The sequence below is a fragment of the Ascaphus truei genome, chromosome 23, assembly GCF_040206685.1.
Source record: "Ascaphus truei isolate aAscTru1 chromosome 23, aAscTru1.hap1, whole genome shotgun sequence".
Taxonomy (NCBI): Eukaryota; Metazoa; Chordata; class Amphibia; order Anura; family Ascaphidae; genus Ascaphus; species Ascaphus truei.
The window spans coordinates 7422601-7440592 of NC_134505.1; the positions used below are offsets into that span (position 1 = coordinate 7422601).

General features: G+C 60.1%; 1 protein-coding gene across 2 annotated transcripts in view; it reads right to left on the reverse strand.

The window, feature by feature from the left end:
• The window catches only part of MYO1D (myosin ID), a 122128-nt gene that overhangs the window by 12647 nt on the left and 91489 nt on the right, over positions 1 to 17992 (reverse strand). For both annotated transcript variants that reach the window (XM_075580396.1, XM_075580397.1), the window contains 3 exons: positions 17308 to 17515; positions 8489 to 8712; positions 4539 to 4683 (listed from right to left, as the gene is read on the reverse strand). In XM_075580396.1, coding sequence (XP_075436511.1) covers positions 4539 to 4683; positions 8489 to 8712; positions 17308 to 17515 — 577 coding nt within the window. The remainder of the gene's footprint in view (positions 1 to 4538; positions 4684 to 8488; positions 8713 to 17307; positions 17516 to 17992) is intronic.

Consider the following 17992-nt stretch of genomic DNA (forward strand, 5'->3'; position numbering starts at 1 on the left):
CCCATAACCCGTGTCCCTGCACCAACACCCCGATACACTGTCCCTGCACCAACACCCCGATACACTGCGCCTGCACCAACACCCCGATACACTGTCCCTGCACCAACACCCCGATACACTGCGCCTACACCAACACCCCGATACACCGTGTCCCTGCACCAACACCCCGATACACCGTGTCCCTGCACCAACACCCCAATACACGGTGTCCCTGCACCAACACCCCGATACACCGTGTCCCTGCACCAACACCCCGATACACCCTGTCCCTGCACCAACACCCCGATACACCGTGTCCCTGCACCAACACCCCGATACACTGTGTCCCTGCACCAACACCCCGATACACTGTGTCCCTGCACCAACACCCCGATACACTGTGTCCCTGCACCAACACCCCGATACACCGTGTCCCTGCACCAACACCCCGATACACTGTGTCCCTGCACCAACACCCCGATACACCCTGTCCCTGCACCAACACCCCGATACACCGTGTCCCTGCACCAACACCCCGATACACCGTGTCCCTACACCAACACCCCGATACACCGTGTCCCTGCACCAACACCCCGATACACCCTGTCCCTGCACCAACACCCCGATACACCGTGTCCCTGCACCAACACCCCGATACACTGTCCCTGCACCAACACCCCGATACACTGTCCCTGCACCAACACCCCGATACACTGCGCCTGCACCAACACCCCGATACACTGTCCCTGCACCAACACCCCGATACACCGTGTCCCTGCACCAACACCCCGATACACGGCGCCTGCACCAACACCCCGATACACCGTGTCCCTGCACCAACACCCCGATACACCGTGTCCCTGCACCAACACCCTGATACACCGTGTCCCTGCACCAACACCCCCATAACCCGTGTCCCTGCACCAACACCCCGATACACTGTCCCTGCACCAACACCCCGATACACTGCGCCTGCACCAACACCCCGATACACTGTCCCTGCACCAACACCCCGATACACTGCGCCTGCACCAACACCCCGATACACCGTGTCCCTGCACCAACACCCCGATACACCGTGTCCCTGCACCAACACCCCGATACACCGTGTCCCTGCACCAACACCCCGATACACTGTCCCTGCACCAACACCCCGATACACTGCGCCTGCACCAACACCCCGATACACTGTCCCTGCACCAACACCCCGATACACCGTGTCCCTGCACCAACACCCCGATACACTGCGCCTGCACCAACACCCCGATACACCGTGTCCCTGCACCAACACCCCGATACACCGTGTCCCTGCACCAACACCCTGATACACCGTGTCCCTGCACCAACACCCCCATAACCCGTGTCCCTGCACCAACACCCCGATACACCGTGTCCCTGCACCAACACCCCGATACACCATGTCCCTGCACCAACACCCCGATACACCGTGTCCCTGCACCAACACCCCGATACACTGTCCCTGCACCAACACCCCGATACACTGTCCCTGCACCAACACCCCGATACACTGCGCCTGCACCAACACCCCGATACACTGTCCCTGCACCAACACCCCGATACACCGTGTCCCTGCACCAACACCCCGATACACTGCGCCTGCACCAACACCCCGATACACCGTGTCCCTGCACCAACACCCCGATACACCGTGTCCCTGCACCAACACCCTGATACACCGTGTCCCTGCACCAACACCCCCATAACCCGTGTCCCTGCACCAACACCCCGATACACTGTCCCTGCACCAACACCCCGATACACTGCGCCTGCACCAACACCCCGATACACTGTCCCTGCACCAACACCCCGATACACTGCGCCTGCACCAACACCCCGATACACCGTGTCCCTGCACCAACACCCCGATACACCGTGTCCCTGCACCAACACCCCGATACACCGTGTCCCTGCACCAACACCCCGATACACTGTGTCCCTGCACCAATACCCCGATACACCCTGTCCCTGCACCAACACCCCGATACACCGTGTCCCTGCACCAACACCCCGATACACTGTCCCTGCACCAACACCCCGATACACTGCGCCTGCACCAACACCCCGATACACTGTCCCTGCACCAACACCCCGATACACCGTGTCCCTGCACCAACACCCCGATACACGGCGCCTGCACCAACACCCCGATACACTGTCCCTGCACCAACACCCCGATACACCGTGTCCCTGCACCAACACCCCGATACACCGTGTCCCTGCACCAACACCCTGATACACCGTGTCCCTGCACCAACACCCCCATAACCCGTGTCCCTGCACCAACACCCCGATACACTGTCCCTGCACCAACACCCCGATACACTGCGCCTGCACCAACACCCCGATACACTGTCCCTGCACCAACACCCCGATACACCGTGTCCCTGCACCAACACCCCGATACACTGCGCCTGCACTAACACCCCGATACACCGTGTCCTTGCACCAACACCCCGATACACCGTGTCCCTGCACCAACACCCTGATACACCGTATCCCTGCACCAACACCCCCATAACCCGTGTCCCTGCACCAACACCCCGATACACTGTCCCTGCACCAACACCCCGATACACCGTGTCCCTGCACCCACATATCTGAATTGTCTGTCTGCAAGCAATCCTGTGCTATGTGTATTTTTAGCTGCAGTCGTTAGCCTAGTCTTAATTAAATTAACTTACACTAACACTTAGGCATGACAAGATGAAAAACCAATCCGTGTTCATACGCCTCACATGTGCTAATTAAGGGGGTCGGGCTGAAATAAATTCTGTCAGGTGACTTATTAGGCCTTTATAAGAGCAGCCCTAGCTGTGAAAAGCAGCCCAAGCTTCAAAGTGGCCCCGTTCTAAGTGGCCCCGTTCTAAGTGGCCCCGTTCTAAGTGGCCCCGTTCTAAGTGGCCCCGTTCTAAGTGGCCCCGTTCTAAGTGGCCCAGTTCTAAGTGGCCCAGTTCTAAGTGGCCTGGTCGAGTTTAACAGGGAGTTCTACAGGAGGGAAACAAGGCGGCTACAGACCACCTACGGGCCCTCAATCCTGGATGTGAGCTACGCTGGAAAGGTGGGGATTTTCTATCCCAGACCACACATCTCGGCACTATACTACTGCAGCCATGATGCTGCTACTATTTGTATTTGCTCTGACCTCGCTTCTTTTCAAAATACACATTTCTTTCTACCAGCCCCATGTCTCCAACTCTATTCATATATCTCCATTTTCTTTACCCCTCAATAAAAAACACCCACACAAATCCTCTATTCACACCCTCTATCTACTCCTTCCTGCTGCTGGGGATCTTCCCTAAGCCTGAAGCCAGACACACACACCCACTCTCACCCACCCCTCCCTGCTCTCACCCACACCTCCCTGCTCTCACCCACCCCTCCCTGCTCTCACCCACCCCTCCCTGCTCTCACCCACGCCTCCCTGCTCTCACCCACCCCTCCCTGCTCTCACCCACGCCTCCCTGCTCTCACCCACGCCTCCCTGCTCTCACCCACCCCTCCCTGCTCTCACCCACCCCTCCCTGCTCTCACCCACCCCTCCCTGCTCTCACCCACCCCTCCCTGCTCTCACCCACCCCTCCCTGCTCTCACCCACGCCTCCCTGCTCTCACCCACGCCTCCCTGCTCTCACCCACCCCTCCCTGCTCTCACCCACGCCTCCCTGCTCTCACCCACCCCTCCCTGCTCTCACCCACCCCTCCCTGCTCTCACCCACCCCTCCCTGCTCTCACCCACCCCTCCCTGCTCTCACCCACGCCTCCCTGCTCTCACCCACGCCTCCCTGCTCTCATCCACCCCTCCCTGCTCTCACCCACGCCTCCCTGCTCTCACCCACCCCTCCCTGCTCTCACCCACCCCTCCCTGCTCTCACCCACGCCTCCCTGCTCTCACCCACCCCTCCCTGCTCTCACCCACCCCTCCCTGCTCTCACCCACGCCTCCCTGCCACCTCTTCCCCTGTAACTGGTGTTAAATGAAAAGGTTAACACTGACCAACCTTAAAACTCGCCCCACAAATCAAGCATCCCAATAGCCTGCACTCGTGGTTACTGTCCCACACTCAGTCACTCCTACCACACATTGTGACCAAGCACTGCCATCTGCAGCACTTACTCCCTCACCTGCTGTATCTGTAAGTCTCCCATTAAACCTCTTAGAGTGTAAGCTCTTCGGGGCAGGGATTTCCTTTCCTATTGTCTGATTTTGCTGCGCTTATTGTGTTATTATAATTCCCTGCGCTGTATTCTTTGTAAAGCGCTGAGTACACTTTTGGCGCTGTATAAATAAAGACATACAATACAATACAACACCCCGATACACTGTGTCCCCGATAAGGACAGGGGTGGGATAAAGGGGAGAGAAAACCCTTGAATGACAAACCCTTCCCTCCATTAAGAGACCCCCGAAGAAATAACATGTGTAAGTCCTTATCGGAGACGCCAAAGCAGCCAGATCTTTGCGTTTAGCACGGTTAATTATCTGTTCAAGGATGTGGCTACAATTGATGACCCCTTGACCCCTGACCCCAGTACCCACCGAGGCCAGGTAACTCCCGTCCCAGCTCCTCTGCAGGCCCATCTCAGCACGGTGACCTCTGAGGTTCTCCAGGGCCGCGACCTTTGCCCTGACCTTGGGCACCTCCGCAGGGGGGAGGCTCTTAATCAGCTGGTTTGCCCTCCACCTGGATGGAGAGAGACACCGGATTCAGAGGCATCCCACTTAGAGTGCGCTGCAGAGCCCTGCACCTGTGATAGATGCTCTGCAGAGCCCTGCACCTGTGATAGATGCTCTGCAGAGCCCTGCACCTGTGATGCTCTGCAGAGCCCTGCACCTGTGATAGATGCTCTGCAGAGCCCTGCACCTGTGATGCTCCGCAGAGCCCTGCACCTGTGATAGACGCTCTGCACAGCCCTGTACCTGTGACGCTCTGCAGAGCCCTGTACCTGTGATAGATGCTCTGCAGAGCCCTGTACCTGTGATAGACGCTCTGCAGAGCCCTGTACCTGTGACGCTCTGCAGAGCCTGCACCCGTGATAGATGCTCTGCAGAGCCCTGCACCTGTGATGCTCCGCAGAGCCCTGTACCTGTGACGCTCTGCAGAGCCTGCACCTGTGATAGATGCTCTGCAGAGCCCTGCACCTGTGATGCTCCGCAGAGCCCTGCACCTGTGACGCTCTGCAGAGCCTGCACCTGTGATAGATGCTCTGCAGAGCCCTGCACCTGTGATAGACGCGTTGCAGAGCCCTGCACCTGTGATAGATGCTCTGCAGAGCCCTGCACCTGTGATAGATGCTCTGCAGAGCCCTGCACCTGTGATGCTCCGCAGAGCCCTGCACCTGTGATAGATGCTCTGCAGAGCCCTGCACCTGTGATAGATGCTCTGCAGAGCCCTGCACCTGTGATAGATGCTCTGCAGAGCCCTGCACCTGTGATGCTCCGCAAAGCCCTGCACCTGTGATAGATGCTCTGCAGAGCCCTGCACCTGTGATAGATGCTCTGCAGAGCCCTGCACCTGTGATAGATGCTCTGCAGAGCCCTGCACCTGTGATGCCCCGCAGAGCCCTGCACCTGTGATAGATGCTCCGCAGAGCCCTGTACCTGTGATGCTCTGCAGAGCCCTGCACCTGTGATAGATGCTCTGCAGAGCCCTGTACCTGTGATAGATGCTCTGCAGAGCCCTGCACCTGTGATGCTCCGCAGAGCCCTGCACCTGTGATAGATGCTCTGCAGAGCCCTGCACCTGTGAGATGCTCTGCAGAGCCTGCACCTGTGATAGATGCTCTGCAGAGCCCTGCACCTGTGATAGATGCTCTGCAGAGCCCTGCACCTGTGATAAATGCTCTGCAGAGCCCTGCACCTGTGATAGATGCTCTGCAGAGCCCTGCACCTGTGATAGATGCTCTGCAGAGCCCTGCACCTGTGATAGATGCTCTGCAGAGCCCTGCACCTGTGATAGATGCTCTGCAGAGCCCTGCACCTGTGATAGATGCTCTGCAGAGCCCTGCACCTGTGATGCTCCGCAGAGCCCTGCACCTGTGATAGATGCTCCGCAGAGCCCTGTACCTGTGATGCTCTGCAGAGCCCTGCACCTGTGATAGATGCTCTGCAGAGCCCTGTACCTGTGATAGATGCTCTGCAGAGCCCTGCACCTGTGATGCTCCGCAGAGCCCTGCACCTGTGATAGATGCTCTGCAGAGCCCTGCACCTGTGATAGATGCTCTGCAGAGCCCTGCACCTGTGATAGATGCTCTGCAGAGCCCTGCACCTGTGATGCCCCGCAGAGCCCTGCACCTGTGATAGATGCTCTGCAGAGACCTGCACCTGTGATAGATGCTCTGCAGAGCCCTGCACCTGTGATAGATGCTCTGCAGAGCCCTGCACCTGTGATAGATGCTCTGCAGAGCCCTGCACTTGTGATAGATGCTCTGCAGAGCCCTGCACCTGTGATAGATGCTCTGCAGAGCCCTGCACCTGTGATGCTCCGCAGAGCCCTGCACCTGTGATAGATGCTCCGCAGAGCCCTGTACCTGTGATGCTCTGCAGAGCCCTGCACCTGTGATAGATGCTCTGCAGAGCCCTGTACCTGTGATAGATGCTCTGCAGAGCCCTGCACCTGTAATGCTCCGCAGAGCCCTGCACCTGTGATAGATGCTCTGAAGAGCCCTGCACATGTGACGCTCTGCAGAGCCTGCACCCGTGATAGATGCTCTGCAGAGCCCTGCACCTGTGATGCTCTGCAGAGCCCTGCACCTGTGATAGATGCTCTGCAGAGCCCTGCACCTGTGATGCTCCGCAGAGCCCTGTACCTGTGATAGACGCTCTGCAGAGCCCTGTACCTGTGATGGACGCTCCGCAGAGCCCTGTACCTGTGATAGACGCTCCGCAGAGCCCTGTACCTGTGATAGACGCTCTGCAGAGCCCTGTACCTGTGATAGACGCTCTGCAGAGCCCTGTACCTGTGATAGACGCTCTGCAGGGCCCTGCACCTGTGATGGACGCTCTGCAGAGCCCTGTACCTGTGATGGACGCTCTGCAGAGCCCTGTACCTGTGATAGACGCTCTGCAGAGCCCTGTACCTGTGATAGACGCTCCGCAGAGCCCTGTACCTGTGATAGACGCTCTGCAGAGCCCTGTACCTGTGATAGACGCTCCGCAGAGCCCTGTACCTGTGATAGACGCTCTGCAGGGCCCTGCACCTGTGATAGATGCTCTGCAGAGCCCTGTACCTGTGATAGACGCTCTGCAGAGCCCTGTACCTGTGATAGACGCTCCGCAGAGCCCTGTACCTGTGATAGACGCTCTGCAGAGCCCTGTACCTGTGATAGACGCTCTGCAGAGCCCTGTACCTGTGATAGACGCTCTGCAGAGCCCTGCACCTGTGATAGACGCTCTGCAGAGCCCTGTACCTGTGATAGACGCTCTGCGGAGCCCTGCACCTGTGATAGACGCTCTGCGGAGCCCTGCACCTGTGATAGACGCTCCGCGGAGCCCTGCACCTGTGATAGATGCTCCGCGGAGCCCTGCACCTGTGATAGATGCTCCGCGGAGCCCTGCACCTGTGATAGACGCTCTGCAGAGCCCTGCACCTGTGATAGACGCTCTGCAGAACCCTGTACCTGTGATAGACGCTCTGCAGAGCCCTGCACCTGTGATAGACGCTCTGCAGAGCCCTGTACCTGTGATAGACGCTCTGCAGAGCCCTGCACCTGTGATAGACGCTCTGCAGAGCCCTGTACCTGTGATAGACGCTCTGCAGAGCCCTGTACCTGTGATAGATGCTCTGCAGGGCCCTGTACCTGTGATAGACGCTCTGCAGAGCCCTGTACCTGTGATAGACGCTCTGCAGGGCCCTGTACCTGTGATAGATGCTCTGCAGAGCCCTGTACCTGTGATAGACGCTCTGCAGGGCCCTGTACCTGTGATAGACGCTCTGCAGAGCCCTGTACCTGTGATAGATGCTCTGCAGAGCCCTGTACCTGTGATAGATGCTCTGCAGAGCCCTGTACCTGTGATAGACGCTCTGCAGAGCCCTGTACCTGTGATAGATGCTCTGCAGAGCCCTGCACCTGTGATAGATGCTCCGCGGAGCCCTGTACCTGTGATAGACGCTCTGCAGAGCCCTGTACCTGTGATAGACGCTCTGCAGGGCCCTGTACCTGTGATAGACGCTCTGCAGAGCCCTGTACCTGTGATAGATGCTCTGCAGGGCCCTGTACCTGTGATAGATGCTCTGCAGAGCCCTGTACCTGTGATAGACGCTCTGCAGAGCCCTGTACCTGTGATAGACGCTCTGCAGAGCCCTTTACCTGTGATGGACGCTCTGCAGAGCCCTGTACCTGTGATGGACGCTCTGCAGAGCCCTGTACCTGTGATAGACGCTCTGCAGAGCCCTGTACCTGTGATAGACGCTCTGCAGAGCCCTGTACCTGTGATAGACGCTCTGCAGAGCCCTGTACCTGTGATAGACGCTCTGCAGAGCCCTGTACCTGTGATAGACGCTCTGCAGGGCCTCCTCGAAGCGGCGTAGCACCTTGGGTGGTACGGGCCACGTGACGTGCTTGCCGTGGTCCTTGCTGCTCCGCACGCCGTTGAACCGCCGGCTCACCTCGCGGATGTAGGACTTCACCTTGTGCCGCCGGTAGCAGCGCAGAATGGTGAGAGCGGCGCGCGTCCGCCGGTAACGCCGGCGTGCCAGGGCTCCCCTCCACACCTGGCACAGAGAAGGGGGGGACACAGCACGTTACCCAGGCACGGCTCCGGGGGAGAGAGGCAGGGTGACACAGGGACACGGAGAAGGGAGCTATGGGACACGGAGTCTGCCCCTCCCCCCGCAGGGTGACATAGGGACACGGAGAAGGGAGCTATGGGACACGGAGTCTGCCCCTCCCCCCGCAGGGTGACACAGGGACACGGAGAAGGGAGCTATGGGACATGGCGTCTGTCCCTCCCCCCGCAGGGTGACACAGGGACACGGAGAAGGGAGCTATGGGACATGGAGTCTGTCTCTCCCCCCGCAGGGTGACACAGTGACACAGGGAGAAGGGAGCTATGGGACACGGAGTCTGTCCCTCCCCCCGCAGGGTGACACAGTGACACAGGGAGAAGGGAGCAATGGGACATGGAGTCTGTCCCTCCCCCCGCAGGGTGACACAGTGACACAGGGAGAAGGGAGCTATGGGACATGGAGTCTGTCCCTCCCCCCGCAGGGTGACACAGGGAGAAGGGAGCTATGGGACATGGGGTCTGTCCCTCCCCCCGCAGGGTGACACAGTGACACAGGGAGAAGGGAGCAATGGGACATGGAGTCTGTCCCTCCCCCCGCAGGGTGACACAGTGACACAGGGAGAAGGGAGCTATGGGACATGGGGTCTGTCCCTCCCCCCGCAGGGTGACACAGTGACACAGGGAGAAGGGAGCTATGGGACATGGAGTCTGTCCCTCCCCCGCAGGGTGACACAGTGACACAGGGAGAAGGGAGCTATGGGACATGGGGTCTGTCCCTCCCCCCGCAGGGTGACACAGTGACACAGGGAGAAGGGGGCTATGGGACATGGAGTCTGTCCCTCCCCCCGCAGGGTGACACAGTGACACAGACAGAAGGGAGCTATGGGACAGGGAGTCTGTCCCTCCCCCCGCAGGGTGACACAGGGACACAGACAGAAGGGAGCTATGGGACAGGGAGTCTGTCCCTCCCCCCGCAGGGTGACACAGTGACACAGGGAGAAGGGAGCTATGGGACATGGAGTCTGTCCCTCCCCCCGCAGGGTGACACAGGGACACAGGGAGAAGGGAGCTATGGGACATGGAGTCTGTCCCTCCCCCGCAGGGTGACACAGGGAGAAGGGAGCTATGGGACATGGAGTCTGTCCCTCCCCCCGCAGAGTGACAGTGACACAGACAGAAGGGAGATATGGGACATGGAGTCTGTCCCTCCCCCCGCAGGGTGACACAGTGACACAGGAAGAAGGGAGCTATGGGACAGGGAGTCTGTCCTTCCCCCCGCAGGGTGACACAGTGACACAGGGAGAAGGGAGCTATGGGACATGGAGTCTGTCCCTCCCCCCGCAGGGTGACACAGTGACACAGGGAGAAGGGAGCTATGGGACATGGAGTCTGTCCCTCCCCCCGCAGGGTGACACAGTGACACGGAGAAGGGAGCAATGGGACATGGAGTCTGTCCCTCCCCCCGCAGGGTGACACAGTGACACAGGGAGAAGGGAGCTATGGGACGTGGAGTCTGTCCCTCCCCCCGCAGGGTGACACAGTGACACAGGGAGAAGGGAGCTATGGGACATGGAGTCTGTCCCTCCCCCCGCAGGGTGACACAGTGACACAGGGAGAAGGGAGCAATGGGACATGGGGTCTGTCCCTCCCCCCGCAGGGTGACACAGTGACACAGACAGAAGGGAGCTATGGGACATGGAGTCTGTCCCTCCCCCCGCAGGGTGACACAGTGACACAGGGAGAAGGGAGCTATGGGACATGGAGTCTGTCCCTCCCCCGCAGGGTGACACAGTGACACAGGCAGAAGGGAGCTATGGGACATGGAGTCTGCCCCTCCCCCCACAGGGTGACACAGTGACACAGGGAGAAGGGAGCTATGGGACATGGAGTCTGTCCCTCCCCCCGCAGGGTGACACAGTAACACAGGGAGAAGGGAGCTATGGGACATGGAGTCTGTCCCTCCCCCCGCAGGGTGACATAGTGACATAGGGAGAAGGGAGCTATGGGACATGGAGTCTGTCCCTCCCCCGCAGGGTGACACAGTGACACAGGCAGAAGGGAGCTATGGGACATGGAGTCTGTCCCTCCCCCCGCAGGGTGACACAGTGACACAGACAGAAGGGAGCTATGGGACATGGAGTCTGTCCCTCCCCCCGCAGGGTGACACAGTGACACAGGGAGAAGGGAGCTATGGGCCATGGAGTCTGTCCCTCCCCCCGCAGGGTGACACAGGGACACAGGGAGAAGGGAGCTATGGGACATGGAGTCTGTCCCTCCCTACGCAGGGTGACACAGGGACACAGGGAGAAGGGAGCTATGGGACATGGAGTCTGTCCCTTCCCCCGCAGGGTGACACAGTGACACAGACAGAAGGGAGCTATGGGACATGGAGTCTGTCCCTCCCCCCGCAGGGTGACACAGTGACACAGACAGAAGGGAGCTATGGGACATGGAGTCTGTCCCTCCCCCCGCAGGGTGACACAGTGACACAGGGAGAAGGGAGCTATGGGACATGGAGTCTGTCCCTCCCCCGCAGGGTGACACAGTGACACAGGGAGAAGGGAGCTATGGGACATGGAGCCTGTCCCTCCCCCCGCAGGGTGACAGTGACACAGACAGAAGGGAGCTATGGGACATGGAGTCTGTCCCTCCCCCCGCAGGGTGACACAGTGACACAGGCAGAAGGGAGCTATGGGACATGGAGTCTGTCCCTCCCCCCGCAGGGTGACACAGTGACACAGGCAGAAGGGAGCTATGAGACATGGAGTCTGTCCATCCCCCCGCAGGGTGACACAGTGAAACAGGGAGAAGGGAGCTATGGGACATGGAGTCTGTCCCTCCCCCCGCAGGGTGACGCAGGGAGAAGGGAGCTATGGGACATGGAGTCTGTCCCTCCCCCCGCAGGGTGACACAGTGACACAGGCAGAAGGGAGCTATGGGACATGGAGTCTGTCCCTCCCCCCGCAGGGTGACACAGTGACACAGGCAGAAGGGAGCTATGGGACATGGAGTCTGTCCCTCCCCCCGCAGGGTGACACAGTGACACAGGCAGAAGGGAGCTATGGGACATGGAGTCTGTCCCTCCCCCCGCAGGGTGACACAGTGACACAGGCAGAAGGGAGCTATGAGACATGGAGTCTGTCCATCCCCCCGCAGGGTGACACAGTGAAACAGGGAGAAGGGAGCTATGGGACATGGAGTCTGTCCCTCCCCCCGCAGGGTGACGCAGGGAGAAGGGAGCTATGGGACATGGAGTCTGTCCCTCCCCCCGCAGGGTGACAGTGACACAGGGAGAAGGGAGCTATGGGACATGGAGTCTGTCCCTCCCCCCGCAGGGTGACACAGTGACACAGGCAGAAGGGAGCTATGGGACATGGAGTCTGTCCCTCCCCCCGCAGGGTGACACAGTGACACAGGGAGAAGGGAGCTATGGGACATGGAGTCTGTCCCTCCCCCCGCAGGGTGACACAGTGACACAGGCAGAAGGGAGCTATGGGACATGGGGTCTGTCCCTCCCCCCGCAGGGTGACACAGTGACACAGGCAGAAGGGAGCTATGGGACATGGAGTCTGTCCCTCCCCCCGCAGGGTGACACAGTGACACAGGGAGAAGGGAGCTATGGGACATGGAGTCTGTCCCTCCCCCCGCAGGGTGACACAGTGACACAGGGAGAAGGGAGTTATGGGGCATGGAGTCTGTCCCTCCCCCCGCAGGGTGACACATGGAGAAGGGAGCTATGGGACATGGGGTCTGTCCCTCCCCCCGCAGGGTGACACAGTGACACAGACAGAAGGGAGCTATGGGACAGGGAGTCTGTCCCTCCCCACGCAGGGTGACACAGTGACACAGTCAGAAGGGAGCTATGGGACATGGAGTCTGTCCCTCCCCCCGCAGGGTGACACAGTGACACAGGCAGAAGGGAGCTATGGGACATGGGGTCTGTCCCTCCCCCCGCAGGGTGACACAGTGACACAGGCAGAAGGGAGCTATGGGACACGGAGTCTGTCCCTCCCCCCGCAGGGTGACACAGTGACACAGACAGAAGGGAGCTATGGGACACGGAGTCTGTCCCTCCCCCCGCAGGGTGACACAGTGACACAGGAAGAAGGGAGCTATGGGACATGGAGTCTGTCCCTCCCCCCGCAGGGTGACACAGTGACACAGGGAGAAGGGACATGGAGTCTGTCCCTCCCCCCGCAGGGTGACACAGGGAGAAGGGAGCTATGGGACATGGAGTCTGTCCCTCCCCCCGCAGGGTGACACAGTGACACAGGCAGAAGGGAGCTATGGGACATGGAGTCTGTCCCTCCCCCCACAGGGTGACACAGTGACACAGGAAGAAGGGAGCTATGGGACATGGAGTCTGTCCCTCCCCCCGCAGGGTGACACAGTGACACAGGGAGAAGGGAGCTATGGGACATGGCGTCTGTCCCTCCCCCCGCAGGGTGACACAGTGTCACAGACAGAAGGGAGCTATGGGACATGGAGTCTGTCCCTCCCCCCGCAGGGTGACACAGTGACACAGGGAGAAGGGAGCTATGGGACATGGAGTCTGTCCCTCCCCCCGCAGGGTGACACAGTGACACAGGGAGAAGGGAGCTATGGGACATGGAGTCTGTCCCTCCCCCCGCAGGGTGACACAGTGACACAGGGAGAAGGGAGCTATGGGACATGGAGCCTGTCCCTCCCCCCGCAGGGTGACACAGTGATACAGACAGAAGGGAGCTATGGGACATGGAGTCTGTCCCTCCCCCCGCAGGGTGACACAGTGACACAGACAGAAGGGAGCTATGGGACATGGAGTCTGTCCCTCCCCCCGCAGGGTGACACAGTGACACAGGGAGAAGGGAGCTATGGGATATGGAGTCTGTCCCTCCCCCCGCAGGGTGACACAGTGACACAGGGAGAAGGGCGCTATGGGACATGGAGTCTGTCCCTCCCCCCGCAGGGTGACACAGTGACCCAGACAGAAGGGAGCTATGGGACATAGAGTCTGTCCTACCCCCCGCAGGGTGACACAGTGACACAGGGAGAAGGGCGCTATGGGACACGGAGTCTGTCCCTCCCCCCGCAGGGTGACACAGTGACACAGGGAGAAGGGAGCTATGGGACATGGAGTCTGTCCCTCCCCCCACAGGGTGACACAGTGACACAGACAGAAGGGAGCTATGGGACATGGAGTCTGTCCTACTCCCCGCAGGGTGACACAGTGACACAGGGAGAAGGGCGCTATGGGACACGGAGTCTGTCCCTCCCCCCGCAGGGTGACACAGTGACACAGGGAGAAGGGAGCTATGGGACATGGAGTCTGTCCCTCCCCCCGCAGGGTGACACAGTGACACAGACAGAAGGGAGCTATGGGACATGGAGTCTGTCCTACCCCCCGCAGGGTGACACAGTGACACAGGGAGAAGGGCGCTATGGGACACGGAGTCTGTCCCTCCCCCCGCAGGGTGACACAGTGACACAGGGAGAAGGGAGCTATGGGACATGGAGTCTGTCCCTCCCCCCACAGGGTGACACAGTGACACAGACAGAAGGGAGCTATGGGACATGGAGTCTGTCCTACTCCCCGCAGGGTGACACAGTGACACAGGGAGAAGGGAGCTATGGGACACGGAGTCTGTCCCTCCCCCCACAGGGTGACACAGTGACACAGGGAGAAGGGAGCTATGGGACACGGAGTCTGTCCCTCCCCCCGCAGGGTGACACAGTGACACAGACAGAAGGGAGCTATGGGACATGGAGTCTGTCCCACCCCCGCAGGGTGACACAGTGACACAGGCAGAAGGGAGCTATGGGACATGGAGTCTGTCCCTCCCCCCGCAGGGTGACACAGTGACACAGGCAGAAGGGAGCTATGGGACATGGAGTCTGTCCCTCCCCCCGCAGGGTGAGACAGTGACACAGGGAGAAGGGAGCTATGGGACATGGAGTCTGTCCCTCCCCCCGCAGGGTGACACAGTGACACAGGGAGAAGGGAGCTATGGGACATGGAGTCTGTCCCTCCCCCCGCAGGGTGACACAGTGACACAGACAGAAGGGCGCTATGTGACATGGAGTCTGTCCCTCCCCCCGCAGGGTGACACAGGGAGAAGGGAGCTATGGGACATGGAGTCTGTCCCTCCCCCCGCAGGGTGACACAGTCAGAAGGGAGCTATGGGACATGGAGTCTGTCCCTCCCCCCGCAGGGTGACACAGTGACACACGGAGAAGGGAGCTATGGGACATGGAGTCTGTCCCTCCCCCCGCAGGGTGACACAGTGACACAGGCAGAAGGGAGCTATGGGACATGGAGTCTGTCCCTCCCCCCGCAGGGTGACACAGTGACACAGGGAGAAGGGAGCTATGGGACATGGAGTCTGTCCCTCCCCCCGCAGGGTGACACAGTGACACAGGCAGAAGGGAGCTATGGGACATGGAGTCTGTCCCTCCCCCCGCAGGGTGACACAGTGACACAGACAGAAGGGAGCTATGGGACATGGAGTCTGTCCCTCCCCCCGCAGGGTGACACAGTGACACAGGGAGAAGGGAGCTATGGGACATGGGGTCTGTCCCTCCCCCCGCAGGGTGACACAGTGACACAGGGAAAAGGGAGCTATGGGACATGGAGTCTGTCCCTCCCCCGCAGGGTGACACAGTGACACAGGGAGAAGGGAGCTATGGGACATGGAGTCTGTCCCTCCCCCCGCAGGGTGACACAGTGACACAGGGAGAAGGGAGCTATGGGACATGGAGTCTGTCCCTCCCCCCGCAGGGTGACACAGTGACACAGGGAGAAGGGAGCTATGAGACATGGAGTCTGTCCCTCCCCCCGCAGGGTGACACAGTGACACAGGGAGAAGGGAGCTATGGGACATGGAGCCTGTCCCTCCCCCCGCAGGGTGACACAGTGACACAGGGAGAAGGGAGCTATGGGACATGGAGTCTGTCCCTCCCCCCGCAGGGTGAGACAGTGACACAGGGAGAAGGGAGCTATGGGACATGGAGTCTGTCCCTCCCCCCGCAGGGTGACACAGTGACACAGACAGAAGGGAGCTATGGGACATGGAGTCTGTCCCTCCCCCCGCAGGGTGACACAGTGACACAGGGAGAAGGGAGCTATGGGACATGGGGTCTGTCCCTCCCCCCGCAGGGTGACACAGTGACACAGGGAAAAGGGAGCTATGGGACATGGAGTCTGTCCCTCCCCCGCAGGGTGACACAGTGACACAGGGAGAAGGGAGCTATGGGACATGGGGTCCCCCCCCCCCGCAGGGTGACACAGTGACACAGACAGAAGGGAGCTATGGGACATGGAGTCTGTCCCTCCCCCCGCAGGGTGACACAGTAACACAGGGAGAAGGGAGCTATGGGACATGGAGTCTGTCCCTCCCCCCGCAGGGTGACACAGTGACACAGACAGAAGGGAGCTATGGGACATGGAGTCTGTCCCTCCCCCCGCAGGGTGACACAGTGACACAGGCAGAAGGGAGCTATGGGACATGGAGTCTGTCCCTCCCCCCGCAGGGTGACACAGTGACACAGGCAGAAGGGAGCTATGAGACATGGAGTCTGTCCCTCCCCCCGCAGGGTGACACAGTGACACAGGGAGAAGGGAGCTATGTGACATGGAGTCTGTCCCTCCCCCCGCAGGGTGACACAGGGAGAAGGGAGCTATGGGACATGGGGTCTGTCCCTCCCCCCCAGGGTGACACAGTGACACAGACAGAAGGGAGCTATGGGACAGTGAGTCTGTCCCTTCCCACGCAGGGTGACACAGTGACACAGGCAGAAGGGAGCTATGGGACATGGAGTCTGTCCCTCCCCCCGCAGGGTGACACAGTGACACAGGCAGAAGGGAGCTATGGGACATGGGGTCTGTCCCTCCCCCCGCAGGGTGACACAGTGACACAGGCAGAAGGGAGCTATGGGACACGGAGTCTGTCCCTCCCCCCGCAGGGTGACACAGTGACACAGACAGAAGGGAGCTATGGGACACGGAGTCTGTCCCTCCCCCCGCAGGGTGACACAGTGACACAGGAAGAAGGGAGCTATGGGACATGGAGTCTGTCCCTCCCCCCGCAGGGTGACACAGTGACACAGGGAGAAGGGAGCTATGGGACATGGAGTCTGTCCCTCCCCCCACAGGGTGACACAGTGACACAGGGAGAAGGGAGCTATGGGACATGGAGTCTGTCCCTCCCCCCGCAGGGTGACACAGTGACACAGGCAGAAGGGAGCTATGGGACATGGAGTCTGTCCCTCCCCCCGCAGGGTGACACAGTGACACAGGAAGAAGGGAGCTATGGGACATGGAGTCTGTCCCTCCCCCCGCAGGGTGACACAGTGACACAGGGAGAAGGGAGCTATGGGACATGGCGTCTGTCCCTCCCCCCGCAGGGTGACACAGTGTCACAGACAGAAGGGAGCTATGGGACATGGAGTCTGTCCCTCCCCCCGCAGGGTGACACAGTGACACAGGGAGAAGGGGGCCTCACTACAGATAGTTATGTAACATACATCCAACCATTGAAGGCTGTATGAGTCTGGGCGAAGCCCGAAATGAAGGGGTCCTACTTGCTCACCCCCCGACTCTCACCTTCTGCATGAAGAGAATGATCCGCACGAGCATCTCGCTGCGCTTCTCCTCCAGGGAGAAGAGGGTGCGGGGCGTGCGGATGAAGAGCTTGGTGTTGCCGTAGGCGACGTCGTGGTGGAAGCCGCAGTGCTCCACCAGCTTCTGCACGGCCGCCCGGTCCGAGCGGAGGTCGTGGTTGGGCCAGGTGAGCTCGGATATCATCTTGTACCTGTGGGGCGGGGGGGAGAGCGTTGAGGCGCCCGGGGGAGATGGTCCGAGCGTCGGGCAACATGGCCAAATAATGGTATTACCAGGGCGATGAGACGCTCAGGAGATGGCCGGGGGTCGGACAACATGGACACATAATGGTATTACCAGGGCGATGAGACGCTCAGGAGATGGCCGGGCGTGGGACAATATGGCCACATAACGGTATTACCAGGGCGATGAGACGCTCAGGAGATGGCCGAGCGTCGGACAATATGGCCAAATAATGGTATTACCAGGGCGATGAGAGGCTCAGGAGATGGCCGGGCGTGGGACAATATGGCCACATAATGGTATTACCAGGGCGATGAGACGCTCAGGAGGTGGCCGGGGGTCGGACAATATGGCCACATAATGGTATTACCAGGGCGATGAGACGCTCAGGAGGTGGCCGGGGGTCGGACAATATGGCCACATAATGGTATTACCAGGGCGATGA